This window comes from Diorhabda carinulata, chromosome 5 (genome assembly GCF_026250575.1).
Source record: "Diorhabda carinulata isolate Delta chromosome 5, icDioCari1.1, whole genome shotgun sequence".
Lineage (NCBI taxonomy): Eukaryota > Metazoa > Arthropoda > Insecta > Coleoptera > Chrysomelidae > Diorhabda > Diorhabda carinulata.
In genome coordinates this window covers 29,964,300-29,991,633 of record NC_079464.1, presented here as the reverse complement: position 1 = coordinate 29,991,633, position 27,334 = coordinate 29,964,300, and the positions used below count along the sequence as shown (strand labels likewise).

Genomic DNA, 27,334 nt, shown 5'->3' with positions numbered 1-27,334 from the left:
AGCGAAATGGTCAGGATACTCTACTGGTACTACGGCCCTTAAAGAGCCTCGGATAATGCTTCCAGTCTCTTCGCAATGACTTTAGCCAGTATCTTAGTAGCAGGGCAGGTCAGTGCAGTCTTCCATTCATTCTGCATCTACTCCTGCTGCCACACTGCCCATTGTCTTAGACCTGGAGTGTTCCTCCAATAAGGCTCCATTTGATCCTTCAGACATTCTTCCACTTCGTTGTTTATGTGGAGTATGTTTGTGAACGTATAAGTTAAAAGAAAATCATAAATTATTATGAAAAGTTTGTCTATTATTAATTTACAACCTGTCTAAAAAAGTACAAAATTTTTTCTACCAAATAATTGCACACATATTATCATGTTGTTACATTTAACAGTAAATAAATTAACAAATATAATAAAACATTTTTTTTATATGGAATGGTACTGCATAAATGCATTTCAAGAATGTGATTTGTGCTTGACTTATCGGAAGCCTGAAGAATGTTGAGATTCATCGAGTTCCTTCCAAAAGGAAGGAAAAGATACTTATATATATTTTTTGTAAATAATTGCATCTTACACAGTATCTCGTACATCAACAAACCTCCAAATCTAAATTCTACAAAATACCCAATAACTAAAAAATATATTAAAAAGTAAATAAATTAGATCTGCTATTAAGATGGAGAATCGGATAATATTGTTACGAACTAATCTCCACCCTGGAGCCGGTCCTGCTTGGATATACTAGAATCTATTTATTTATTTGTTTCTTTCTAGAACTTTCGAGAATTATTCTGTGATAAATATATAAAGAGCAGTTTACTTCAGTTTATAATAAATAGTCATAATGAACAGACTGAAATAGAAAGTAATCGAGGAATTTAAATAAATTATTTAAGTGATAAGTGAATTATTTTAAGTTAGTGTAGTGTATAGTGTAATTAACCCCACGGATAACAATCGTATAAATTATCATTATCCAATTCCCCCCTTTTCATATATCACAAATCATGTAAATCACAATTTATATGGAATTACGAAGTTGCTTGAGGATTCTCGTATTTAAAATTCGAATATCAATAGCCTAAATAATATAACAAATATTTTTAAGAACCGCTCATTACTCTAAAATTAATTATTCTGATTATACACAACTAAACACAATTTTTAGCAGGTTGAGCAGTGTTTAATTGTGATAAAATAAATTTTGCTTTAAAAGCTAAATTCCAGTTTATTGCCCAGGCGATTCCTGTTTTGCTGGCTTAGATTTAGCCGTTGATGTCTGAACAGGTTTTGGTGTTGGAGCCGGACTGGGCTTTTCAGCTGAAGCTTGAGTAGGTTTAGTTGGTACACGGGTAGGCACCTGAGCAGATTTGACTGATGGAGCCGAAGTAGATTTCTGTGTTGGAGCCTGTGTAGGTTTAGGTGTCGAACCCGTGGTTGGTTTCGCTGTTGGAACTTGTGTAGGTTTCGCAGTAGGAGCTTGTGTAGGTTTCGCTGCAGGAACCTGTGTAGGTTTCGCTGCAGGAACCTGTGTAGGTTTTTGTGTTGAAGATTGTGTAGGTTTCGCTGTTGAAGCTTGTGTAGGTTTTTGTATTGGAGGTTGTGTAGGTTTCGCTGTTGGAGCTTGTGTAGGTTTAGGTGTGGTTGCTTGTTGTGGAACTTCCTTTGTATCAGTTTTATGTTTAGCCTGTTGTTCTTCGAAACCCAAGGATTTTAAAGGTAATACTCCTATGTAATTGTTCAAGGGGCTACCGAAATATATTTTGTCTTTAAAAATATGAGCTTCTGAAAAAATGCTCACGTTCTTGGAAGAGGTATGATAAGATTCTAAGATTTCTCCAGTATTTGAAATGCGGACTAAGCTGGTACGGGGAAAGGAAAGTGCTCCTTTGATCATACCATAAGACCCAATCTAAAAAATAAATTAAGTTTGTTGATAAATAAATATTGAAATTGAATTTTACAACATTTTCTGATTTTGACAATTATTTCAAGTATAAAACCCAAATATTTTATAATTGAATATTTCCTGTGAGAAAAAATTATATACATATATATTATATTCATAAATATTATAATTATAGAACTTTTATATTTACATGATATATAGCCTTCTGTGCAATTTCCGATGGAAAGTATCTATTCAAAGTTATCATCATATATTCAATTATACCCAATGTTCTAACTATAAATCTCCTGAGACGAGGAAAAGGATACAAAATGTAGTTTATCGAAGGATGTTCAGCATCGTAAGACTCAATCAAAGACAAAAGCAGTCCACCTTTCCCATCACTTTTCAAGTTATCGACAAAACCTAATAAAACGATGCATTAAATTTTGTAAAATTAATTTATATATAAATGAATTTACCTGGTAAACCTTCAATGAATATGTCATGGGTGCCTTTCTTAGGACCCTTCAAATAGTATCTTTTCAATCTATTTCCGAACGATTCACCAACAACTACGATTTCTTCATCGTTGAGTAAAAGTACACCGTTTGCAAACATTAGTTGGTCAATGAGGACTTTGTTTTTCTTAGTTTTAGCATCATAATGGATTAACCTGAAAATTTATATTTTAATAAGAAAAAATGAAAAAAAAAATAATGTAACAAATAAACTCATTAATGTAAAGTTTTTTTATAGAAATACTTTTATTTATATATTTGCAGTAGAAAATTGAAAAATCAACATTTTTGCGTGTTTTTTTATATAAACCTTCGTTTTTATGACAGCAAATTGTTTTTTTTTTGTATGAATATGTATGGAAAATTATCAAACGCATAAAATAATTATCCTAAATATAGTTATAGTTACACATTTATTCTCATTATTTGTTCCAAGAGGACTAAAATTGGTATTTTGTTTTTCTGTGTCCAAATTTGATAAGTTATTTTAAAACTAGTCGAACTTATAATAGAATCCCATCTCCATTTATCCGAAATTGATTACTCAATACAGATGATTCATAAAATTGATTCGATTTACCTACGTTTACACAGGCTATTTGTCTGTAGTAGACTTATTATAGATAACTGTTGAATTCTTGTGCAATAGTTATTTTCAAACTCTTCAGGAATTTCTATCTCTATACGACGAAAATTTCTCATTGTTTCTTGATAATTTGTCAAATTGACAGTTTTTCCGTGAATGCGACAATGTCTATGTTTACACAGGCTACTATTGTGATGGGTTTAGAATTATTACAGAAAACTTAAATTCTGGTAGGAATTATAGTTATATTTAAAGATTGAATGAATTTCCATCTCTATATGACGAAAATTCCTCATTGTTTCTTGATAATTTGTCAAATTGACTGTTTTTCTGTGGATGCGATTATGTCCACCTTTACATAGGTTACAATTGTGACGTGACTAGAGTTGTGATGGAAACTGTTGAATTCTGCCAAGAACTTCAAATAGATTTCCATCTCAACATATACAACAAAAATATATCATTGAAATTTTTTCAAATTTACGGATTTCTTTGGCTATTATTGAATCTTGATTAGAACTCAGTTAAAATTTGATAAAAAAACAGTTATTTAATAACTTATAAAAATGCTAATAAAATCCCATCTCTAAAGATTCAAAATGACGTTTCTCCTACGTTTACACAGGCTATTCGTTTATTAAAAAGTCAAAATTTGGTTATTTTCAAATTTATTGATGATTTAGGCCTAATAATTTTTTAATTATAGCTGACAAAACATTACTTTAAAAAAAACCTGTTTCATCAGACTTATATTTTAATAAATATCATTCCTGTCAAAATGTAGCAACCAATGATATTTAATTTTGATTTGTAGCTGTCAATATTGTGAAAAATTTCACGTGGACATTTGACTTTTGAAGAAAATTGACATTTGTTGTCAAACTTTATCACGTACTTGTCATATATGTAATACATATAGGTACTTGTACGCATATAATTCTGTGGTTCTATAAAAAAAGAAGAAAAATTGTTATCACTGATTTGTCTGTCAATAGTTTGTTTTCAACTGTCAGTAACAATTTAATTCTGATTGTAGGTTAATCATTGGAATTGAATAGAATTATAGAAAAAGAAAATGAACACTTATATTAGTGTACGGCTTCAAATGCCCATGTAATGTATTAATTCACATATAACTGTTGATAACTTTTTTACAAGTAATTTATTGGAGTTTTTACATTTTTCTACTGAATTGAAAAATATATACAATATTTATTTTTCACATTTAAAATAATAACCTCTCAAAATTTTCGATTATAATGCACATTTAACTTTTTTTATTTTCGTAATTTCATATCTTTTTTTACTACAAATATTTTTTTGTTATTTAAAATGAAAAAATTTTAATTCTGCAATCAGTTAGGAGAGGTGTATAAATATTATATCTATAGGATTATTAAAAAAAAGTTTATTTCAAGAGGCGTTAATAAAATTTAATTTAAAAAAATTGATGAACAATTTTTTTCGATTTTTTTTTCAAAATGTATATTTTTTGTAGACACAAAAATATATGTACTTCCTTTGATGCTTTTCAAAGAGTTATAAACGATTATATTGAAAGAGGTGCATTTATGATAACATTTAAAATCTTCCATTGAGATACTTCCCATATTTTTTTTCATAAATCCACAAACAAAAATTTTCGAAAAAATAATTGAATTTGGTACATTTTTATAAATTTTCAATGCTATTCACAATTAGACTAAAGTTTCGCTTGATTTTTTACTTTGTACACACATTTCATTCTAATTAAAAAAAAATAAACTAATAAAAACAAAATCAAATTGAAAATCGCAAATATACAAACAGAATGAGTTGAGTAAAGTGTTTTAAAACTATTATTTATAGGGGTCAAGGTTAATAACCATCATGACAGTTATACAGGCAATTCAATTGATTTTAAAATAAAATTTTCAGAATCCTAACGAAAGTATATTGTAATCAATTTACAAATCCATATAATTTACATAGAATACAAAACTGACTTCATTAAATAAAAGATTTAGGAAAAAACTACAGAGATATTGTATTTTTAAGTACCTTTTATATAATTTTAATTTAACCCGAAGTTTATGACAAATTCACAAATCAATAATTATCAACAATGGTTAAAGAGAAATCTATAGATTGTAACAAGACAAAATGAAAGTTCCAAAATGTATTATTTCTTGTTTTTTGATATAAACAAGTTTTTATTTCAATTACTGTAGCCCTAAAATATTTTTCCGCATGTCTCTGGATAATTTTATAACACAAGATCTCATCGGTAAGTTTGTGAAACACATGGACGTGTCACAAATGTACAGGAACCATCAATAATTGTGTTTCATGAGCAAAGAAAATGTTAAATATATAAAATATATTAAATAAATCATAGTCAAACCAATAAATGATAAAAGCAAAGAAATACCCCAAAGCTAACTAAAGTGAATTAAAAAAAAATAAATTTCTTAGGCCATTCGATATGTTTATGCTTCTAAATGTTCTTGATTTTAGGTCTATACTATACATAACAACAAACTATAAAGTAATAAGCATTTGAAAAAATACTTTTCAGATGATCAATTCAAAAACCGATAAAGTTAATACAATAGTAACTATTTACGAGACATTATTCAGGATTTTTAAGTTTTTCGGCGCCAATAAAAGAGATTTTATCATTTTTCAACTCTATTTGACCAGGGGTGCAATATGTATATGAAAAAAGATGAAAAAAGTTAGATTTTCCATTTGAAAAGCCATATTAAAGATGTATATGTACCTTATCGAACTTGTATAATCTTTAACTGGCTTGAATGTATCTAGAATATCAGTATTTCAGATTGAAAACAACAGAACAAGTTTGTGGGAACTAATATTAGTTTTTATTATATAAAAACAAGTTAAATGTTCAATTTATTTGTTAATTTTCACGATACGGATTTTAATAAAACTTACCTTCCAGAAGGGTCAGACAAAAAATCATATACAATGTCATTTAATTCAAACTGAGTAGAAGAATCTGTCCAATATATATCTCCATTGCTGGCCAATGCAACGGAATTGAACAATTTTGGTTTTTTACCTTCAATTTCAACATTTGGAGAAACCAGTATCTCTTTGTTACCTACAATCATATACAAAATATTGCATAAATAACTTTAAAGACCACGATTTCTTTATATAGTTATATTTGTTATATTTCAATGATCTACACAACAAATGATAACATATTTGAGAGTTACAACTTAGAACTTCCCTTTTTTGTGACTTTATTATCATAAAATATACTCAGACCTAAACAAATTTTGAGTTTCTGAATCTCGTATCTATATATTTAAAGTGAAATAATTGCTCAAAACATCTTATAATATCCATAAATATTTCAAAAATGATCTAAAAGGTTATCTTATTGATAAAAGAAATGTTTTATAGTTTTATATACTTGATCTTTTGATATTCTCATAAATTAGTCAGTCAGTTATTTTAAGAAATGGTAATAAATTGAAAGCTTTAAAAAATTACCTGTTTTTACATTTATTCTCAAAATTCCATAATAAGCATCTGCTACAATCATATTTCCATTTTTGTCAAATACCATTCCCAAAGGTCTCCCACAAATATGTTCTTCGTAGTGTCCTTTACAAGGTTTACCTGTTTTTGTTACCAATTCAATTCTATCTCCAACTAATTTTACAATATTTCCACCGTTTAAACCAGTGTATAATTCACCATTATAATCAGCAAAACCTTCAGGACCTGAGAGATCACCCTGATGCCATATTTTCATATCTTTTAGTTTTTCATTAAGGGCTAAGGGACCCGTTAGGTCTCTGAATTTTGCTAGCCTGAAAAAATATTCAATGGACATTTTTTCAGTTAGAATGTAAAAAAATATAGTGATAATGAACCTCGAATCATCGCTCTTCTATATTTAAACCACATTACAAAATTAATGATTACTTACTTAATAGGCTTTTTTATTTCAGCAAATGGTGGTAAATTTGGTATAAATACAATTATTGTCCCTAAGATACTAATGTAAAGTAAACTTTTCAGGAAAAACTTTATTATTCCTAAGAAACCCATGTCTGAAATAAAATTATAATCCAGTTATAAAAATTTAAAATTACATTAGTGATAAATTTTGTATTCGATCAATGAAAATATTATTATATTAAAATTTCATGAAAATATATGGATAAAAAAAATAAAAAGATAATTGGTATGTTTCACACTTCTCGAGTTTACTTTTGTATTTATTAGACACATTGGAATTCAAACAATTAGTAATATTTAAACGTAGATACCGGTTAATATGTATTTTAATTCGTATATTGCTTCCACGTTTTACTCAAATTATTTTATAATTTAGAAAATATAATAAAACACTATACTTAATTTAATGTATATATTTTTAATACATGTTTCCGACAAATTTTTTTCACATAAATATAATTAAAACTTTTCATTACTTACTTATAATTTAATTCGATATTCTAAACAACTTAACATTACTTGCACTTACTGATATATAAACTATTATCTTGATGACCTTTGCTACACGGTAATAGGTAAAGTTGCAAGATTGACAATTCATTTTGACGTTTATTTGTTATTGAATATGACAATGAATGTCAATCAATGACTTGGTGCTTTTAACAGTATAAATTATAATAAAAGTAAATGTAAATAAATCTAATAATATTAATTTATTTAATGATATTCCTTGTTCGTTTGATTATTTACTAAAAATTTCGAGAAAATTTCTGTTTCTTCTTTTTTACATTGACTATTTTTTAAAATTATAGCTCATTACCGTGTATTACGAGGCCAACAATGTTTCTTGTGGCAAGTAGTGTAATTGTAAATTTTTTTTAATCAATCGGTTTTGAGAAAACCAGTTTAAATTTTGTATTCGATCCTTGTGTATGATCTCTAGTCTAGAATTTTTTATCCATAGGTAAAAAGTAATCTAAGGTAAGTTAAAATATTTTACTTTCATAAGTTGCATATAATAAACAAAAACGCCTACATTTTGAAAAACGTCTGTCGGTGAGATCATTTTTATTAAAGGAATACCTACAAATATATGAAATAATATTAAAAAAAGTTCAAAAGTAACTGATATTTGGACATGTATTATCATTGAATGCTTATAATTTTATATAAAACTGATTATTAAAAATTTGTTAATAATTTTTTATTACTTTTATAAAAACTTTTTTTACTATTTACAATATGATTATTATTAGCTCCTCTTATCATTTTCTTAATCCTTACCTATCCTAAACCTTATCCTTAATTTACTGCATAAACCAAAAAATTACCACCAAGAAAGTTTAGTTAAATGTTAATTTTAATTTTGGCTGCATAAACCTAGCTTAATACTCAATTTTTGTTTCAACTAGAATGGGTGACCAACCAATTTTTGCAATACATTTCTATAATATAGAAGGTGATACAGTAAATGAGAGGAAGAAGAATTTCTTCAAATTATTGTCCAATACACAATTTCCTAATGAACAACAACTAGAAAGCGAATTGACAAATCTCAAACCAGTTACTTACCAACAAAATCTATTTTATATTGACACACTGATACATTTTAAAAGAACTAAAGAACTATTAGAAATCCTCAAACAAGGAAACGAAGTATATATAAGTAAGATTTTGAAACAAGGATGGTTAGTTGGATCGGCTTTTGACAATATGGATATTATAAAGTTCGTATATGAATTTTTACCTTGTTTATCATTCTCTATGAGGAAAAAGTTACTAAACAAGATTTCAAAATGTTGGCCAGAGGAAAAGATGGATGTTTTGTTTGATGCTGTTAATAAAAAGTAAGTTTTATTTAGAATATATTGAAACTAAACTTAAAACATGAATTATAAATGCCTTCAACACTTTCTCAAGAATAATGCAATTTTTATACTTAACTATGTATTATACTCTAATTTCTGAGTTCATTGTGTTAGTTTTGATATGTTAATAGTAGAATGTGTATAGATACTGAACACCAACACTACATAACTATTATAACATTGAAAGACCAAAGATAAACAGTTTACCTTTGGTAGTTGGGTGGAAATTGTACATGTCTCCTAAACAGGAGGTTTCTGATCTGTATAATGTGTTTCAAGTCTTCACATTTCTTTTATTTTGCCCCATGTCTCTTCTTTTCGTTTTTTCTGTCATTATTGTAATTATTTCCTATCCTTGATGATCTTTATTCCATTCAATCTTTTGGATTATTGTTAGCATGTAAAATATCCTTTATTGGAATGGATTACTCCCCTTGTTCTAGAGCTCTGGTATCTTCTCCAATTTGGTTTCTCTGGATATTTCTTTGTCTGCCTTTTGAACATAGAGGTATTCATTTCTGTAGGCTTCCTTCTCATGATGTTTCCAGTCTTTGTGTTTTAATTATCATTTCTTTTTTTTTTCTAATTTTCTTTTTTCATCTCCCGTAATATTTGGTCCCAGTAAAATATTTTTCTCTCGATTATCTTCAGATCTTTCTTTTTATTTATCAAATAGAGGAGGTCAATTTCTTGATGGCAGCTTTGTATATTTTCATTTTGCTATTCTTAGCCAAGCTATAGCAAGTTAGTAGTTTCTTCTAACAGAAAAAGGATCTATTAAACTTTCTAGTACTTCTTTACTCAAAAGGAAACATTTTTGAAACTATTTTTACCTATTATGGTATATTTTGTGTTTTCTAAGGTCTGATTACTTGTGCTGGGATATTTCTGTTCTGTATTTCTTTACTAAGTTTACTTTTGATTGAATTACCAAGAGTTTGATTAGTTGAAGTTAATAAATGGGTTTTTTGATACGTTTTTTTAATTTTAATTGATTTAATAGGTGATTAGATTCTATCAAAACTCTTGTGGGTACTTTTCTAACCAATTTGGATTAATCGAAGTTGAATTTTTATAATTATAATACCTAATTGTTATTGATGTAGTGTATTACTCGTTATAAATATTATTAACTGTTCTATAATTCCACTTTTCTAGATATGGCTATGCAGTATCTACTGCTATTCTACACAAATGTTCTGTATCCAAAATAAAGTCTGAATTAGAAGAAAACGAAATTCTATTTCGTCCAAATCAAGTATTGAACATATACAAGAAAAGTGAAGAGCTTTTTGAATTCTATTTGATGCATTTTAATAAAATTACTCATACAATATACGAAGAAGACAAAGTTATTCATAAAGTTGCTTGCAAGAATCCAGAACTGCTCCTTTCACTAGAGAAAAAAGGTCAAATAAAACTTTTTAAAATCGGTAGAAGAACAACCAAAAATATGGTAACAATAGCAAAAGACGATATACCTAAAGATAGTGAAAGATATTTGAAATTTTTGAATAAATCCGTCTTAATAAAAAAACTCGGCAACAATTTTCTACCCATATACAAACAATTGTTTCCCAGAAATTTTTTACAACTCAATGCATATTGTTCCAGCGTCAGATTATTACAGTATTACCCAAAAAATGCCAGATGGAATTTATTCCAAAAAACCTGCAATGAAATCTTCCCCAACAAATCCTTGTATGATATTGTATTAAAATTTCGTTCATTACAAACTCTAAATCCCCCAAAAGAAATTACTTTAAAATGGGCTGAGGCTCATTATGATCAACAGGAACGAAACTTCACAGAATTTTTGAAATATTACGAACCTTCCAAAGCGGTTCCCCTCATCAAAGACAAAATAAATGTTTCATCTAATATCACTGAGAGGAAATCTTTACTTTGTTTACTCATTTCTGTATGCAAGGAAAATAATGATTTAAACACTCTGGAAGAAGTTTTGAAGTACATTTGTTTTAGGTAAGCGAATATTTAATTTTTTCTTATTAAACAAGTTTAGTAATTGTATTTCAAATAATTTAAGATGGATAATAAAATCGAAATAACAGGTTACAAAATTGAGATTTAGTGAAATCATTTATTCGAGTGCACAAAAATCTTCAGAATTGTCTCAAAATAATTTCAATGGAATTTGGTTTCAGTTGGTATTTTTCAAGAAATGTACAACTGAGTGATTAATAATATCTCCTAAATTACTTTTAATAAATCGTTTGATCAGTATTCGGAATTGAAAATGAATGTAGTTGCAAAATGAATCAGTAATTTACAATATGTTGCAAAATATATGGATGTATTGTATAGGGTGTCATCTAGATTGTAACCGAAAAGTTCTATTATGGTTCTTTTTTAAGCTTTGGCATTAGGTGGTGCTCATTTTTGATAGGTGATGTATTAATCCGTCTTCTTTCAGAACGTTTAAGTTGTGAGATGGCTCTAGCTGTCAACAAACTTTTATTTGCTTTCAAGTGTGGTGATTTGAAGTTCTAAAGACTCTCGCATTTTAAGAGGCTTCCTCATGTACATAGCAGAATCTGCAGGTTGCATCTTCCACTAAACCTACGTCTTTACATGTCTATTGAAGCGGTTATGTCTCGAAAAGCGTCCTGTTGATATTCACACATGCAATCGAAATTTTTAGGTTATAGATGACTGATTATTTATCTACTTCATCTTCTAGTATGTTCTCTATTATCTTGTAGTCAGTTCCGTAGAAGGATTCAGGTCCTACAAGGGGTTTAGTTGCATCTACTTTAGCAATTCCTGGAACTCATTGGAGGTATTGAAATAGATAGGGGAAGACCTAACCTAACCAACTGAATAAAATATTGAAGCAATTATTGTATCGTTATTTCTTACATTTGTTTCGTTTTTCCATCATTTTGAAAATATTAAAAATGTGCGATTTTCACTAACATTGAATGATATTAAACAGGTTAACCAATTTTCGACAAAAACTTCAATAATAACAATTTTTTATCAAATTAAACTAGAAATGTCATTTGTATTAATAGATTTAAAGTAAGAATGCCAATTATTAGTTACAATAACCATAGACAATGAAGAATGACAGTTTTTTACCAAATTAAGCTCAAATAAACTAATTTTTGACCAAATCAAAGTTAAAATAGACAATTTTTTACCAGATTAAACTAGAAATCTCAATTTTGTCGGATTTACATAAGAATGCATTATGGTTGCATTAACCATAGACAAAACAATTTTGATAGAAGTAAAGACTGACAATTTTTGACTAAATTAAGCTTGAATAAGTTAATATTTGACAAAATCAAAGTTAGAATAAACAATTTGTTACCAGATTAAACTAGAAATGCCAATTTTATTAATAGATGTAACATAGGAACACCAATTTTTTCATATATTAACCAAGTCAATTTTTGATAAATATAAAGAATAAAAATTTTCAGTTAAATTAACCATAGCTAAGCTAATTTTTAATGAAATAAGTGAAGAATGACAATTTTTGACCAAATTAAGCTCAAATAACCTCATTTTTGACCAAACAAAAGTTAAAATGGACGATATTTTACCTAATTGAACTAGAAATGCCAATTTTATCAGTAGATTAACATAGGAATGATACTTTTCTGTTACATTAACCACAACCAAGCCAACTTTTGATGAAATAAATGAAGAATGACAAAGTTTGACCAAATTAAGCTTAAATAAGCCAATTTTTGACCAATTTAACTTGGAAGTGCCAATTTTATTAATAGATTTAACATAAGAATGCCAATTTTTAGTTAAATGAACCATAGACAAACCAATTTTTGATTAAATAAAAGAAGAATAATAATTTTTGACCAAATTAAGCTCAAATAAGCTAATTTTTGACCAATTTAACTTGGAAGTGCCGATTTTATTAATATATTTAACATAAGAATGCCAATTTTTAGTTGAATGAACCATAGACAAACCAATTTTTGATTAAATAAATGAAGAATAATAATTTTTGACCAAATTAAGCTCAAATAAGCTAATTTTTGACCAATTTAACTTGGAAGTGCCAATTTTATTAATAGATTTAACATAAGAATGCCAATTTTTAGTTGAATGAACCATAGACAAACCAATTTTTGATGAAATAAATGAATTATAATAATTTTTGACCAAATTAAGTTTAAATAAGCTCATTTTTGACCAATTTAACTTGGAAGTGCCAATTTTATTAATAGATTTAACATAAGAATGCCAATTTTTAGTTGAATGAACCATAGACAAACCAATTTTTGATTAAATAAAAGAAGAATAATAATTTTTGACCAAATTAAGCTCAAATAAGCTAATTTTTGACCAATTTAACTTGGAAGTGCCAATTTTATTAAGAGATTTAACATAGGAATGCCAATTTTTAGTTAAATGAACCAAAGGCAAGCCAATTTTTGATAGAAATGAAAATTGATGAAAAAATTATACTCAAATAAATAAATTATTGTCCAAAGGAAAGTTAGAAAATTCCAATTTTTGACCAGGTCAATCTTTTACCAAATTTATTTCAGAAAAGCGATTTTTAAAACAAATTAAACTCAGAAAATCCAATTTTTGACAGTGTGTTCTGAACACAGCAGACCTGAAAAAAAAATAGTGGAGAGGATTAAATTTGTTTCCCTATAACTTTCAAATGAACCAAAACAGCAATACGTTGATAATTCATTGAGGCTGCTTAATCACATAAATTATTTTGTTTGCCCCTCTTAGGGGCTCTACTGATACATCGGTACAGTAATAGAGTATCAGAAAATGAAAAAAAATCATGGGGGATGATCAATTGTATAGATTATTTTGTTTTCCCTCACAGGGGTGTTACTGTTGCACCTCTAAATGAAAAGATCATCAAACATGAGAAAATATATGGTGGAAAAGTGTTAAAATAATTGTTTAAGTTCCTATAAGTTTCAAATTAATTAAACTAGCAACATATGAGGCTCATTGTTATATATGTGGATTAAATTGATACAGAGAAATATTAATAATTTCACCGTCTACAATTTTTAATGTTTCGTTTGTTTTTTTAGGCACCGTAACGAAGACAGTTTCATTAGATGCGATTTGTTATCCAAGCTCTCGAATGATTTCGATCTAGGCGACTTCAACGAAAACCATTGGAAATATATAGATGAACAAATCAAAATTTTGAAAATCACAAAGGATTTCCACTTATATAATTTCAGAAATTTAGTAGAAAAACATTTAGAATTTTTATTTAAAAACGGTAAAAATTACAAAATTGTACTGAGCGAATTCATGAACGACATAGTGGATCAAAAAGATTTCAAATTAATGGATCTCGACGATTTATCTTTGGTTAAACGGATTTACATCGAAATGGCAAAACTCATTCCGGAAGTATTTAAGGACTCGCCGACATATCGATCAATACAAACAAAATTTCTAATCATGTTTATAAAATTCAGCATAAAGAAACCGGATTATTGTCTAAACCTAAAAGATTTCCCGGAATTAATATTCCTTACACAATCCAGTTTCGCTAAAAACGAAAATTTCGATATAGACGATAAAGATATAATAGAAAAAGTAATCGATTATAACCTAAAATTCCCTTCAACGGCCATCCCTCACGGTGCCAATAACATCATAACTATAATACAACAAGTGGTAAAAGAAGAAGAATCTCTATCGCGATTCGAATATACTCTAACATCGGTTTTAACCAAAAAAGAACGAGGCGTTTTCGGAAACGAAATATTCAACACTTATTTTGATAAACTCGTCGAAACGTACCCGATACGTGGTATAATTAAATGGTACATGAGAAACGAACCGAGAACTCTATCGCCCTATATCTCACAAATCATTAAAACCGATTTGGACACATCGGAATTATTAGATTATAAATTAATCAAACAATATTCCCATTTAGGGTTCGATAGAAAAGTAATTGAAATATTTATGGAAAAAATAACCGATGATGGAAGGGATTTATTCGATCCGCTGTGCGTTTTATTACCGACAGAAGATTATGTGAATTTGATTAACGAAAGGTATTTACCCAAAAAAGATAAAATCGACGTTAACGATAAAGAAATGAAAGAACTATTTAATATACAGTGTAAAATACTTAAAACAATGACGAAGGTGACTGAACCTTATAAATTATTACCCACAGTAATGAAATATTGCAAGGGGGATTTTCTGCAACCCGCCCTTCGTGCGCTGTACAGCGTTTTTTATAGATCACCCGAAAAAATGTTGTATTCCTACGCTCAACTGTTATCCAAACAGGCGGTATCCGCTAGAAAACACGCCATATTTCTAAGTTGCGCCGTATTGGATAAAGAACACACTTTAAATATGCTGGAAAATACAATTGAAAATAACGTTTCCAGTCGCAAACACCAATTTTCCGCTACGTTGAAATACTTCTTAAAAAACCCTTCCGAAGATTTACTCGATAGAGTTATAAACAGTTTTGATAACATCGATAAAAACGATAGGGAAACGTTGGATATGTTGAAGGACTTTGTTGTACCCACAAAGTTTCGATCTAAATACATCGAATCCTGTTGGGAGTACTTTAAAGGATTAGAAGCTAAGGGGGTGAAGAATAAGGATTATTTGGAAAGTTTGTTGAAGAAAATGCACGATGAGGAACTACTCGAATCTCTATCGAGTAAATTTTTAATTGATAGTATTAAACGAGAGTTTCCCGTTGTTGAAAATCGTTTGTCGAATCTAGATTCGTTTGTAATGAGGGTGTTAAGATATAGAGTTTCGGAGAGAAATGAATATTTCGGTATAGTGTTTGATTTGTTATCAAAATTACCGAAAAAAATCACGAATAATTTTTTCCCGGCGTTTTTCAAAGAAGCCGACGAAACCGTCGATGACTCTTTCCTTCAAATTTTCCTTTCCTATTGGGAAAAAACTTTTAATATAATCGACTCGTTCGACAATACCGTATGTTTGAAATTAATTATATCCAAGCGTCAAGGTTTGGAAGCTTGGGTTAGTTTTATCGTTAATTACTTGGAACAACTTATCGATCAGTTCGGTTATTTCGCTTACAATCACTTTAAACAACAATTCAATTTGGTTTTGTCGTCATCGATGAACGAAATTGAAAAATATGCGGTTTATTTGAAAATTCTCCAATGTAAACTCACCGCCACTAATTGCGTATTAGTTTTGGAATTTATTCGTCACATTGACGAGGTCGAAGAAGAAGAATTGTGGAAAAGTTATAAAGAAATCAGAAGTATTTTGGAAAAAGTTGACATACCCATTGTTCGTGTCAATTACAGCAATTTTATTTCCGATCAAGTCGTATAGAGGGAAGAGTTTATCTTCTTCGGCAGCTATTTCTCTACCCTGAGATCTCCCTTATCTATTTTTTTATATAATTGAGTTAATTTTAGTTTACGGCTACCAAAAGCAGGTATAATCCTTTTGAGGCCAACTAAGTATCGTTGATTTATTTTTGTTTCAAATTAAAAATGTTTGTCTGGACATTGAGAATGATTTAGTATACAATAATATCATAATAATTAATAACTCTGTACTGTAACTCATTTTTATATTTTTTACATGAACTTGTAGTTTATTTCTTGCGGAACAATTTTTTCTATTGATAAATTGTAGAATGCAATTTTGTTTTATTTTGAAATGCTTATGATTTGGGTCAAAATTGAATTGATCTTATTACCCTATATTCAAATTTAAACACTTAAACTTAAATTCCCAGGATTTCCAATCATTATTTCCTCAAGTCCTTCAACTATACGAGGTCATTCTTCATACACTTCACTTTTCAGGAATCCCCACAATAAAAAATCACTTAGTCTGAGGTCGGATCATCATCATCAAATATCATTGGCAATAATCCTGTTCACACGGGCTGTGGCTCCGTTTTATTGAAGAAAGGTTTGGACGAATGATCTTAACATTTCCGAATCGGCGTTTACAGTAATTTTCGAAATAAAGTGGGCCTACGATTCCCCATGAAAACATGGCACCTAACCCCCTAACCTAACCATGTAGAAATTATGTGTAATGTAACTGAAAACTTGCTTCCGGGAAAGTCGAGAAAAATATACAAGGGGAATGTTCTTGCACATTTCTCGGGTAATTTTTGTACGTTTTTCGGGAAAGACAAACCGATGTCACTGAAAATCATCAACGTTATAGTCCCATTATTAAATGTAGCAAATTATACATTTAAATGTAAGTATATTTCAATGTAGTCGTAGATAAAATATTGTATGATATTTAAACATAGTGGAAATGCACTAAGCCAGCACCGAGTGCAAACTTTGAACACAAACTGTAGAGTTGAGGTTATGTAATTTCGATTTACATTTTTGTTTAAGACTATAAAAAGGCCCAAGAAAGTGAGGTTAGGTTAGTAAAAGTTGCTTCTATAACATTTGCATTCACCTATGTTTGCTCTAATTGGTTCTTGTGTGCCATAAGCGTCTAGTTCATGGGTTTCAGTTGGGCAGCAAATCATATGAACTCTCTGTTTACAACGTTGCCATCCCGTCTCTATGTTGTAATGTCTTTGGCAATTGTATAATCAAAGTGTTGATAAAATGAGACATTTTTCATTCTAAATTTGATATTACACAAGTTGTTTGTAATTAACTTGATGATACATTGGGCATATTTTCTAAAATTATTGATATTACTTTTTCAAGTATCTTTCAGCAACCCGAGTATTTTTTTTTGTCGAATCCGGAATATTATTATATCAAATCTGACAAAAAATTGATATTTGTAGATAGTGGAAAATAAACCCTAAAGAGAGAAACTTATTTATTGTAATATAAATGTATAAATGTACACTTTATTCGAATACAATATTAAATAGTTTGAATAAAATGTTTTTTTTTACATATGAGACAATGGGTATATACGGTATTTCTAGCTACAGATACACAATATTGTAAACATAGACAAACAAAACTAGATCGCGTATTTTATGAAATTCGTATTCCAATATTAGAACGAGATACAAAGAAAGTGTAATCTCTATCAAAGTGTTTCTTCTCGTATCTTACTCATTCATCGCGTAGTGGGACAAAAATAGCTCTACCCTAGACCAGATGTTTATTTTTTCTTTGTACACCTTTATGAATTGCACAGTCTAGTATCACCATATCTATGGTTGTTACAAAGTTAGATAGGTTATTCTTCTTTTTTCTTTAACTTGACCTTTGTCAGCACGACTACTCAGTCATCTCACATCCTGGAACCAAAAATTATAAACTTTTTTATAACGAAGCTAGATGTGTTATTCTTCTTTCTTTGGTAACTTGGCCTTTGTCGATACGGCTACTTAGACATCATATATTCTGTAAGTAAAAGTTATATACTTGATTATAACGAAGTTAGATTTGTTATTCTTCTTTTTTCGTTAACTTGGCCTTTGTCGATACGACTACTTAGGCATCACATATTTTGGAACTAAAGTTATAAAGTTGATTTCTGGAGTAAATCCCTGGTATGTTTACTTCGAAGAGGTTGAATTTTGACCAATATTATGAATCTTCATATGTCTTTTCAAATCTTGTCGTAACCTAAACGGTCTTTTACATATCGCACAACTAAACTGTCTTTCTCCCGTATGTATGAACGTGTGTTTTTTAAGTTCTCCATTTCTTCTAAACTTTTTATCGCAAATATTACACGAATATGGAAAAATATCTCGATGAAATAGTTTGTGGACGTAAAGAGAAGAAGATTGTCTGAAAGATTTCCCGCACGTGTCGCACATGTACGGCCTATTATTCGTATGTGTATTTAAATGCTCGTCTCTTGTAGTTTTACTGGTAAAAGTTTGATCACAATATTCACAAGAATATTTTATTCCGTAATGTAATTGATCTAGATGACGTTTTAAGTGAGCGCTTCTATGGTATTTCTTGCCGCAAATGTGGCAACAGTGTAATTTGTTATTTACGTGAATGTTATAATGGGTTATGAATACAGAGGATGTGCTAAACTTATTTTGGCAAATATTACATTGGTAATATGTTTCGTCTGGTTCTGTTATTTTACATTTATTTGCCATTTCTAAGTTCTTACATCTCACCGAAGGTTCTATAGAAGCTGAAAAAAAAAATAGAAAATATATATATTTTGAGTAACGTGATTTGAAACGTCGGCCATATTGTCGTGGCGAACAAAGATTTTATTTTATTTTTGTATAGAGAATTGATTGTTTCCAGTGCTTTTTTATTGAAATGGATATGTATGACAAAAAAATGAAAATAAAACACCACTTCTAATAATCATTTTAATGTTAATATCGCAATATTTGTCCTCCAAGACAATATGGCGGCTGGTTGTGACGTCACGCTGAAATGACATATACTGACATACACATAATAGGTGCGTTCACGGCGTCTGAAATACTCTTTTGAGCGTTCCACATACGACTACGTTATGACTAATATAAATGACTACCATTGTTAAGAGGTGGGTTAAAATGAACGTTAGTCATGAGTTAGAGAGAATTGGCGGAAATTTCAAAACTCAAGTAACGCAGATTGCAACGATGAGAATCTACCTCATTATTTGATGCCATATGGGATATTATGAAATATAAAAAAAATTCAATAACTTATAACCTAACCTCTTAAAGCTTTCGCTACTAAGTGGAACGGGAAAGACCGTGGTCATGAACGTAATTGTCGTGAGTTCTTAGTCGAATGCACATAATCAAATATTTTTGAATATTTTGACAATTGGCACATTATTGGAAAATCGTCAGAATTTTTTGAATATTTTTTCTTAATATCAATGTTACTTAGCTATGGGTAATTCTTATGGAAACTTGAAACTCCTGCCCTAGCAGCCCAGCTCCCAATGTGCGAGCAGTATTCCAAAGATGGACCGAGAGAATGATTTGTACATTTGCAAAAGAAGTGTGGACGTAAAGTTTTTTTATATAGTTAAATTCGAAAGACCTCAAGTTGTTATAAACCAAAATGAACTGTTTACTTTTGAGTCAGTCAGGTTTAGTTCACAATTGAGTCTGCTGTGTGTCACTAATCGGTTCTTGACGAGTTAGTAACTTCAGTCCCTTTTTGAGTTGAGTTGCATTAGACCTAAGTATCGTGAATAGCAAACCATTTTACTAAGATTCATTTTTCTTGTTAAATTTCAGTTGTACTAAATTTACTTTTATTAAAGATTCTTACTTTGAGGGTGCTTCCTTTTAATATGTCTCTGCATATCAAACTTTCTTGTAAAAGATTTATTGCACTCTGTACATGCAAAAATATCAATTTTTTTCCGATCAACTGGTGCTGGACGCTTCATTTTATGAACTTCCAACATATGGTTTTTTAATTTTGATTTAGTATTGAAACTTAATGTACACAATATACAGCTTTTTGAAGATAAATCCACCGCGTCTTTATAATCCAAGTTTCGTATTGGAGAATTTAATTTTTCGCATATATCTTCTTCGGACTCTGAATTATCAGATTCTTTAATATCATTATTTTGTTCTAACGTAGTTCTGGAAAGAATATGCAATTTATCAAAGTATAACTGTTTTCTAAACCAATTCTATACAAATCAAAAAAATAGTTTTAATGTCATGTTAAAACGTGCCATAAATTTCCAAATTAATTTATTGCATTCATTTAACAAGTTTGTAACAAAATATTGTAGAAACAATTGAAATTAACTGTATTGTATGAATTTATTAAAACAATAATGATTAAAAGCTATGGATAATAACCTTTGACCAACTGAACATTTTTTAAAATTGAAAAATCGTACTTTTTCTTTGAACCTTCCTCTACAAATTAGTATACTTCGATATTAGTGCAGTTGCAATTATGACCTCAGACTAAAGAGACTGTTATTCTTCCTTATTTCATCAAGTTTTCTTCAGCACTACCATGAAAAGATAACATAATTCAACGCTTTTATAGTTGTTTTTCTATCTGAATTAAATGTCACATTTTTGATAAATTCTTCAATCACAAGAATAATGAAGTAAAATTAATATTCTGTCATTCAAATTAACATTATATTACAATTATATAAATATTTTAACTAGCATTGTGATTTAACTTATTATGATTTTTTAAATATCGTTTTTGCCTAAATTTTAGTCCACATAATTCACAAGAAAAAGGTTTATCATCAGAATGTATCAATTTATGTCTTTTCAATTCATATTTTATCCTAAATCTTCTACCACAAACGTCACAAGTATATGGTTTTTCTCCAGTATGTTTAGTAATGTGAACCAACATCGGTGGTCTTGTTCTGAATGCCTGATGGCAATAAGAACACTTAAATGGAAATACATTTTGATGTGAGCGATTGTGGACATACAAGGAAGCTTTTTGTTTAAAAGCTTTGCCACAAGTATCACAAACATACGGTCGTTCATTAGTATGTATTCGTCTGTGCTCATCAGCGTTTCTTTTATTAGCAAATTTTCTTCCGCAAATATCACAAGGAAAGTTCTTGATACCCTCGTGGGTTTCTTTGAGGTGGCGTACTAAACCTTGAGATACTCTGAAACATTTACCACACAGATGGCAAGCATGAGGGCGTTCTCCTGTATGTATCCTGATATGCCAGATATATGTATAAGGAGAATATAAACATCTCCCGCACTCTTTGCAATTATAATACACTCTACCGTCTACTACTATTTTAGCCTCATTAATCAACTCTTGATCCAATTTAATATTTTTCTTTTTCTCTTTTTTAACATTCGTTTTACTTCCAGTATCTTCTGATGGAAGAGTTCGTTGATTAGGATGATTCTGTAAAATATGGTTTTGCATATCTTCTTCAGATATAAATAAGATTTGGCAAGTTTGACAACCATAGCACACATCTTCAACTTCTCTTTTGAGCGTAGAATCATCTTCTATTTCAATTTTTTCTGAAGATAAGTCCTCACTATCATCCAATTCTTCCTTGTTGGATGGCTCGTACATAGTTTGAAGTGGAAGTTGAATGGCCATATATTCACCCATATTCTCATCATAATCAGATATTTCTGTCTTTTCTATCAAAGCTGATTCACTGTTGTACTTTTCATTCAGTACTTGTAGATTTGAACCTCCCTTATTTTCTTTCCTATGAAAAAAAGCATGTTAGCAAAGAGTGGGGAGATAGCATAGTAACTATTTATTTGGTTGTACTTTTCCAATTAAGTTTCACTATTTGTTAAAATATATTCTAAATATATAGATTGTTGAAAAATGTCAATGGATAAAATTGCTATATTTCGAAGAAGAAAAATGGATAAAACTATTATTTTGATCACATTAAGGCAAATTTTTGTTTGTGCCACTTTAATATGTTCATATTCAATCAAAGAAACATTTTTCATTTGAAAGTTTTTTCAAACAGGATAACATTAAATCTGGCAATGTTTAGATTTTTTAGAGCCACATAGCATCATTACATTCTAACTGTATCATTCATTAAAAATATGTGCCCATAATATATTCCTATAATCATAACTAATACTACACAGAAGCAATATTTTATCCATGAATGTTGAAATTTAATTCTACATCAGTTGGAAATGATAATAAATAGACAACACAAATAGAAAAAGTGTACATACTTGGTTTGTTGCAAGTCATTTTCTTTTTGTTTTTCTGTGACAAATTGATAGCTTCTCAATCTTCGGTCAGCTTCTATACTGGTTAAAAATAGTTCATGCCATGCTAATACTGTAGAAGCACATTGCCAACAACATTGAAGTGGTAATTCGTCTGTTTTGTTTACTTTAACGGGAAGATATGAATTCATTTTATAACTTAAATTATTAACTTCCCCATCATCAGAATAAATTCCAATCAATTTATCTTGTTGATTTGCACAAATTCTACAAATTTCTGTTATACTGACAATCTCGGTTATTTCAACCGTTGGTACTTGTACTAGAACATTCTGTTTGCCTTCCATTTCCAAAATTGTTTCTGAATAAATGGTAAAAATATACTCTCCTTCAAATTCAAATTGATGTAAAAATTTTATAGTGTGAATTTGGTCTTGAAATGTTCACTAAGTACACAACAAACAATAAAATGGCCGTTTGACATATGTATATTTTTTACATCAGTTTATGTCTATCAATCAGTAGGTGTATCTTTACATCTTGTAGCAAAGAAGAATCCAAATTTTGGATTTGAAGAAAAGAAGACGAATATGTAGGAATAACCACAGATCACTAGTTTACAGATAATTCACAGAAATGCTGTTGTTCCGAGTACATTAGCACTAACAACGGAGTAAACCTTAACTACCAATTTGACATGAGTTACAATAATCTTTCTGAATATTATTAATTGTACGTAATTTCCTGGTAATAAATTTTAAAATTCATCTTTTTTGCTTAAAATAGGTCTCAAAACTTATAGTTACATATATTTAAAGTAAACATGTATAATATTAATATATAACAATAAATAGTATTTATTGGAAGGCACTCTCAAATCTTCACTAAATGATTTGTCACTAGCACAGATTCCCCTTCAAGGAGCCGTTGGTGAGGAGGCCCAGAGGTCATAATATTCGTGCGCCCATGTAGTCCCTCTTCAGCTGGTTAGGAATGATATCCTAATTTGTCAAAAGGTTCAAACTAATACGCCTGATTAGCTTTTCACTGGAAACCGGTCTTTAGTAATGTTAAGTGGGGCAAGCAGGCCTATGTACTTAATACTCGGTCGTCCACTATTCTGCTATGAACACAAAAATTATGAATCAACAACCAGAACGATTAGATTTAAAATGCATGAGGTTTGTATATGTCCTGCGATCTGAAAAGGTCTATTGTGACCTTCTATGCCATAGCTCTTCGTGCAGGCCCAGAACATTAATTATTATTTTTTAAATTGCTTTGAGTGGATTTTGTATTTACAATGTTAGTCAAATGAACTACCTTAGTTAATTGATATATAAGGAGTTGTGGACTCATCAATGCACTATCAACATCAAATGATTTACTTTTGTGTAATTTCTCACAAGATTATTCATTTGGGGGAAATAACAACAAGTTTTAAACAAGGCAATATAAAAACTGATAAAACTATTTATTTAATTTTCATTGTTCATTTTCTTCATCTACGTTTTCTTTCTTTTCACTTCTATATTGTTTACATTCTGGATATTTATCTGCCAAATGACTTCTAATTTCACCATATTCTGCTCTCAAATTTCTTCTGACTTCATTCTGGTTCCTGATCTTTTCTTGTTTTTTCAAATATAATTCATAAGATTTATAAGTTGCATAAAATGGTGGGTACTTTTTCTTTTTCAATACAACCCTTCCATCAAAACAATATTGTTTATAATCTAAAATTTCATCCTTAGGAATTTCTTCTAATTTCCTACATTCCTTTGGAGAAGCAATAATATTAGGAAAATAATTATTTTCTTTGCAAAATTCGACGAGATGTAGTTTTTTCTCTTCAGCAATTTCTTCGGGAGTTTTCTGTTTGATCAGTCCCAAAAAGAAAGCTTTCATGATTTTTCCTACATTTGTTGATCCCTCGACTTTAGCATGGAGATTTTTAATACCAACAACTTCACATATTGTTTTAATAGCTCTATGACATATTAAACCATGTCCTTCGGGTTTCTGCCAAACATAAATCTTTGTAGTACCAAACTGGGTAAAAAAGTCATGACAAACTGAAATTTGGAAAAATGCTTTTGTTTACAATTTATCCATAGATGAAATAAGATAAAATTACCTGTATGATTTCGATATAACTTTATATGCATTAGTTTTTGAGCAGCTCTATTTTTTGCTTTCCTTAGAGCAGTTTTAGCTTCAGCTCCTTTTGTTAAAGCAAAACCAGCAAGACCTTTACCATTTCCAGTTACTACTAGAGCAGATTGTCGTCTCTTTCTACCAAAATTCCCTTTCATATTAAATACAGTTTTCAATTCTAATACTTTTGTATCAAAACCTTCAAACGTTTCTAAAACAATAATTGAAATTCATAAAATTAGTTTATTTTTTCCTAAATTGTCTTGATTAGGTCTCTTCTGATTAAAATTTATTTACATGTTTTAAGATCCAATTTTTAATCAGAAGAGTTCTAAAATAAAGACAATTTAGTAGAAAAACATTTAAACCAGTCTAAGAAACAAACTAAAAGAATTTAAACCTGAAAATGTGGTATTATACCTTCTTCTATGGGATCCGGAGGTCCAATACTTCTTCCAGGTAGTTTAGCACCAGACCAACCTCGTTCTAAAGGACTTAATTTGGGTCTTTTAGATGTACCCATAGAGTCTCTTATTTGAATCAGTTTCTTTTCTCTCTCAGGATCCTCTGGTAATTGATGTTGTTCTACCAGCTCCTTTCCTCTAATTATAGGAGCAGAAAGACCGGGCCAAACTATATTTGCTTTCCCTACCCCTATTATTTGACCACGATTCAAGTCTTTTATTTTAGATTTAGATACATTTTTACCTCGACCTCTCTTTTTACCAGCATTACTTACAGAGGTAATCCCCTTCCATAGATCCTGTGCAGGCACTACAAGGTATATAAATTAATATCTTTCTAATGGGAAACACATTTATGCTTACACTTATTGAAAAAATTTGTATTTCTTGTTGAAGTTTGTGTTAGAATATGAACATCATTTTCATTGTTAGGGTTAATTATTACGGCAGCTACTCTACATCTAAAAGCTAACGTTAATTTTTGAAATGTTCTAGTTACATTTGCTAATTGTCCTGCCATAATTTAAAAAATTAAAAAGACAGATAACCAATTCTAACCTAGCTAACCATTCTTCTTTTTTACGTGTCTCTCACAATTTCCTGGTTCAAAATCCTCTAAGATAAGGCTACATGCGATAAAAAGTTATAAAGGAATGATATTATAATTGACAGATCATATAGGTGTTAAATAATAACTAAAATGTCTTCTGCCTTATTAAAAGTTCGAAATATATCTAAATGCAACTGGTTAGCTATTCTATGAATTACGTAACTAATTTGAATAATATAGTTTCATTCATTTCTAGGGGTGCAATATCTCTATCGACGTCTGCAGTGAAGCAAGTAGAAGCCAACTTGAAAAATGATATCGCTCTTTTAAATCCAGAAGAAATCGAACATAAGAAAAAATTACAAGGCACTATTACTGTAGAGGGAACTGTTAGTAAACAACACTGCTGTTTTAATGTATAATTACCATTTTATTCTTTTAGACTAATATTTCTGTGATAACAGGTGTTCCCGAAGAACATGTCAAAACTCGAAGAGTTAGAATCTTTGAACCAGCTAAAAACTGTATGCAAAGTGGTACAAACAATATTGGCCACTGGCAAATAGATTTTGATAATAGAGAAAGATGGGAAAATCCTTTAATGGGATGGGCATCAACGTGAGTTTAATAAATACAATAAATTTCAAAAAAATTATGTTTACATTACTTTGCAGTGGAGATCCTCTATCTAATATGGAAGTTGATTTTTCTTCTAAAGAGGAAGCAATAGAATATTGTGAAAAAAATGGTTGGCAATGGTTTATTCAAAAAAGTAGTTTAGAGAAAAAATTCAAACCTAAAAGTTATGGAATTAACTTTGCTTGGAATAAGCGTACCAGAGTATCAACTAAGTGAATTCTGTAATTAAAACTGTTGTATCATCCAGAATGTATCAATAAAATAGTTATTTATTATTATTTTGATTGAAAATTATATAGCAGGCTACCAAGAGAGATGAGATCTTTGTATAATTCTTTTAATGATAGTCATTGGATTTTCCATACAATTAAGGTGATTTTAGAGGCTAAACTTTGAATATAGATACGATTATTTGGATAACTATGTTTAAAACAAGTTTTCCAGTCTGAAATGCAACAACAAAACAGTTCATTAACTCGTAAACTGTAGCTTTTGGGAACATAAGTATTGTAAAAATTCAGTAAATTGAATTTGTTACTTCCTATAATGAAATTTATTTTATAAATAGAGGCGTGGGAAATGTAAATATATACATTACTGCAGTTCTAATAAAACTAGGGGGTCAACAGTTTCCTACTTATAAGTGAAATCATGCCAGATTGAACTGATTTATGAAACAAAAGTCATAGTCTATATCTAAGAAATAAGAAGTTAAAGAAACTCCCAATTTTAAAACCCTACCTTATAAAGTTAGTTTTCATTTTTATAATCCAACAGAAGAAAATGAGTTTCCTGTTCGTCAGTCTGGAGACTTTTTTTCCGTTATCACGGATTTTGATCAATCTTATATAGAATTTTGTGTGAAATATTATGTTCAACAAGAAATATACCTATTTGAATGGCGTGACAAGGGGTAAAATTTATCCATTATCACGGAAACCTTTTTTTTTAATTCACGCGTTTTAATGTTACATTTATAATTATCTTGGTATGCGTGCTTACAAATTGCCGAAAGTATAACTTTTATTTTTAATTAAAAATTTTAGAATCCGTGATCACGCAGCTTTCAGGATTG

General features: G+C 29.5%; 5 protein-coding genes across 8 annotated transcripts; 2 read left to right on the top strand and 3 right to left on the bottom strand.

Annotated features, from left to right (window-relative positions):
- Window positions 1–280: 280 nt before the first annotated feature.
- LOC130894315 (adipocyte plasma membrane-associated protein Hemomucin-like) lies at window positions 281–11,868 on the bottom strand. 3 transcript variants are annotated; one of them, XM_057801044.1, is made up of 7 exons: window positions 11,721–11,868; window positions 6,941–7,064; window positions 6,499–6,821; window positions 5,932–6,100; window positions 2,370–2,563; window positions 2,099–2,313; window positions 281–1,911 (listed from the first exon to the last, which is right to left on the bottom strand). In XM_057801044.1, exons 1-7 carry the CDS (start codon window positions 11,740–11,742, stop codon window positions 1,228–1,230), a joined length of 1,731 nt encoding a protein of 576 aa, XP_057657027.1. In that variant the 5' UTR covers window positions 11,743–11,868; the 3' UTR covers window positions 281–1,227. The 3 variants fall into 3 exon arrangements, with proteins under 3 accessions (XP_057657027.1, XP_057657026.1, XP_057657028.1); XM_057801043.1 differs by lacking the exon at window positions 11,721–11,868 and adding an exon at window positions 9,048–9,090; XM_057801045.1 differs by lacking the exon at window positions 11,721–11,868 and adding an exon at window positions 7,453–7,553.
- On the top strand, window positions 7,520–16,488 carry LOC130894310 (uncharacterized). Its single transcript, XM_057801036.1, has 4 exons — window positions 7,520–7,953; window positions 8,385–8,819; window positions 9,999–10,823; window positions 13,898–16,488. The coding sequence occupies exons 2-4, from the start codon at window positions 8,386–8,388 to the stop codon at window positions 16,170–16,172; spliced, it is 3,534 nt and encodes a 1,177-aa protein (XP_057657019.1). The 5' UTR covers window positions 7,520–7,953; window position 8,385; the 3' UTR covers window positions 16,173–16,488.
- A 1,149-nt stretch (window positions 16,489–17,637) lies between these two features.
- On the bottom strand, window positions 17,638–22,948 carry LOC130894318 (zinc finger protein OZF-like). Of its 2 annotated transcripts, XM_057801050.1 has the most exons (3): window positions 22,453–22,948; window positions 20,045–20,367; window positions 17,638–18,950 (listed from the first exon to the last, which is right to left on the bottom strand). In XM_057801050.1, exons 1-3 carry the CDS (start codon window positions 22,794–22,796, stop codon window positions 18,349–18,351), a joined length of 1,269 nt encoding a protein of 422 aa, XP_057657033.1. In that variant the 5' UTR covers window positions 22,797–22,948; the 3' UTR covers window positions 17,638–18,348. The 2 variants fall into 2 exon arrangements, with proteins under 2 accessions (XP_057657033.1, XP_057657032.1); XM_057801049.1 differs by lacking the exons at window positions 17,638–18,950; window positions 20,045–20,367 and adding an exon at window positions 20,465–21,956.
- Window positions 22,949–23,827: 879 nt separating this feature from the next.
- Window positions 23,828–25,643, bottom strand: LOC130894319 (28S ribosomal protein S5, mitochondrial). Its single transcript, XM_057801051.1, has 4 exons — window positions 25,434–25,643; window positions 25,027–25,380; window positions 24,587–24,817; window positions 23,828–24,524 (listed from the first exon to the last, which is right to left on the bottom strand). Exons 1-4 carry the CDS (start codon window positions 25,588–25,590, stop codon window positions 23,935–23,937), a joined length of 1,332 nt encoding a protein of 443 aa, XP_057657034.1. The 5' UTR covers window positions 25,591–25,643; the 3' UTR covers window positions 23,828–23,934.
- Window positions 25,644–25,661: 18 nt separating this feature from the next.
- Window positions 25,662–26,537, top strand: LOC130894335 (NADH dehydrogenase [ubiquinone] iron-sulfur protein 4, mitochondrial-like). The gene is made up of 4 exons (XM_057801082.1): window positions 25,662–25,817; window positions 25,877–26,009; window positions 26,063–26,238; window positions 26,295–26,537. Exons 1-4 carry the CDS (start codon window positions 25,771–25,773, stop codon window positions 26,473–26,475), a joined length of 537 nt encoding a protein of 178 aa, XP_057657065.1. The 5' UTR covers window positions 25,662–25,770; the 3' UTR covers window positions 26,476–26,537.
- The last annotated feature ends 797 nt before the right edge of the window (window positions 26,538–27,334 follow it).

What these genes read in the sequence shown, in the direction of transcription:
- LOC130894315 (XM_057801043.1), bottom strand. Translation starts at nt 9,075, where the DNA reads ATGTACAATTTCCACCCAACTACCAAAG. An exon ending in TTGTCTGACCCTTCTGGAAG is followed by an intron (nt 2,564 to 5,931) that starts GTAAGTTTTATT and finishes ATAAATTTTCAG; the next exon opens with GTTAATCCATTATGATGCTA. An exon ending in ATTCATTGAAGGTTTACCAG is followed by an intron (nt 2,314 to 2,369) that starts GTAAATTCATTT and finishes TCGTTTTATTAG; the next exon opens with GTTTTGTCGATAACTTGAAA.
- LOC130894319 (XM_057801051.1), bottom strand. Translation starts at nt 25,590, where the DNA reads ATGGCAGGACAATTAGCAAATGTAACTAGAACATTTCAAAAATTAACG. An exon ending in TACAAATTTTTTCAATAAGT is followed by an intron (nt 25,381 to 25,433) that starts GTAAGCATAAAT and finishes TATACCTTGTAG; the next exon opens with TGCCTGCACAGGATCTATGG. An exon ending in GTTATATCGAAATCATACAG is followed by an intron (nt 24,525 to 24,586) that starts GTAATTTTATCT and finishes TCCAAATTTCAG; the next exon opens with TTTGTCATGACTTTTTTACC.
- LOC130894335 (XM_057801082.1), top strand. Translation starts at nt 25,771, where the DNA reads ATGTCTTCTGCCTTATTAAAAGTTCGAAATATATCTAAATGCAACTG. An exon ending in AATATATCTAAATGCAACTG is followed by an intron (nt 25,818 to 25,876) that starts GTTAGCTATTCT and finishes ATTCATTTCTAG; the next exon opens with GGGTGCAATATCTCTATCGA. An exon ending in TTAATGGGATGGGCATCAAC is followed by an intron (nt 26,239 to 26,294) that starts GTGAGTTTAATA and finishes ATTACTTTGCAG; the next exon opens with TGGAGATCCTCTATCTAATA.
- LOC130894318 (XM_057801049.1), bottom strand. Translation starts at nt 22,796, where the DNA reads ATGGAAGGCAAACAGAATGTTCTAGTACAAGTACCAACGGTTGAAATA. An exon ending in AATGACTTGCAACAAACCAA is followed by an intron (nt 21,957 to 22,452) that starts GTATGTACACTT and finishes TTTTTTTCATAG; the next exon opens with GAAAGAAAATAAGGGAGGTT.
- LOC130894310 (XM_057801036.1), top strand. Translation starts at nt 8,386, where the DNA reads ATGGGTGACCAACCAATTTTTGCAATACATTTCTATAATATAGAAGGT. An exon ending in TTTGATGCTGTTAATAAAAA is followed by an intron (nt 8,820 to 9,998) that starts GTAAGTTTTATT and finishes CCACTTTTCTAG; the next exon opens with ATATGGCTATGCAGTATCTA. An exon ending in TTGAAGTACATTTGTTTTAG is followed by an intron (nt 10,824 to 13,897) that starts GTAAGCGAATAT and finishes TTGTTTTTTTAG; the next exon opens with GCACCGTAACGAAGACAGTT.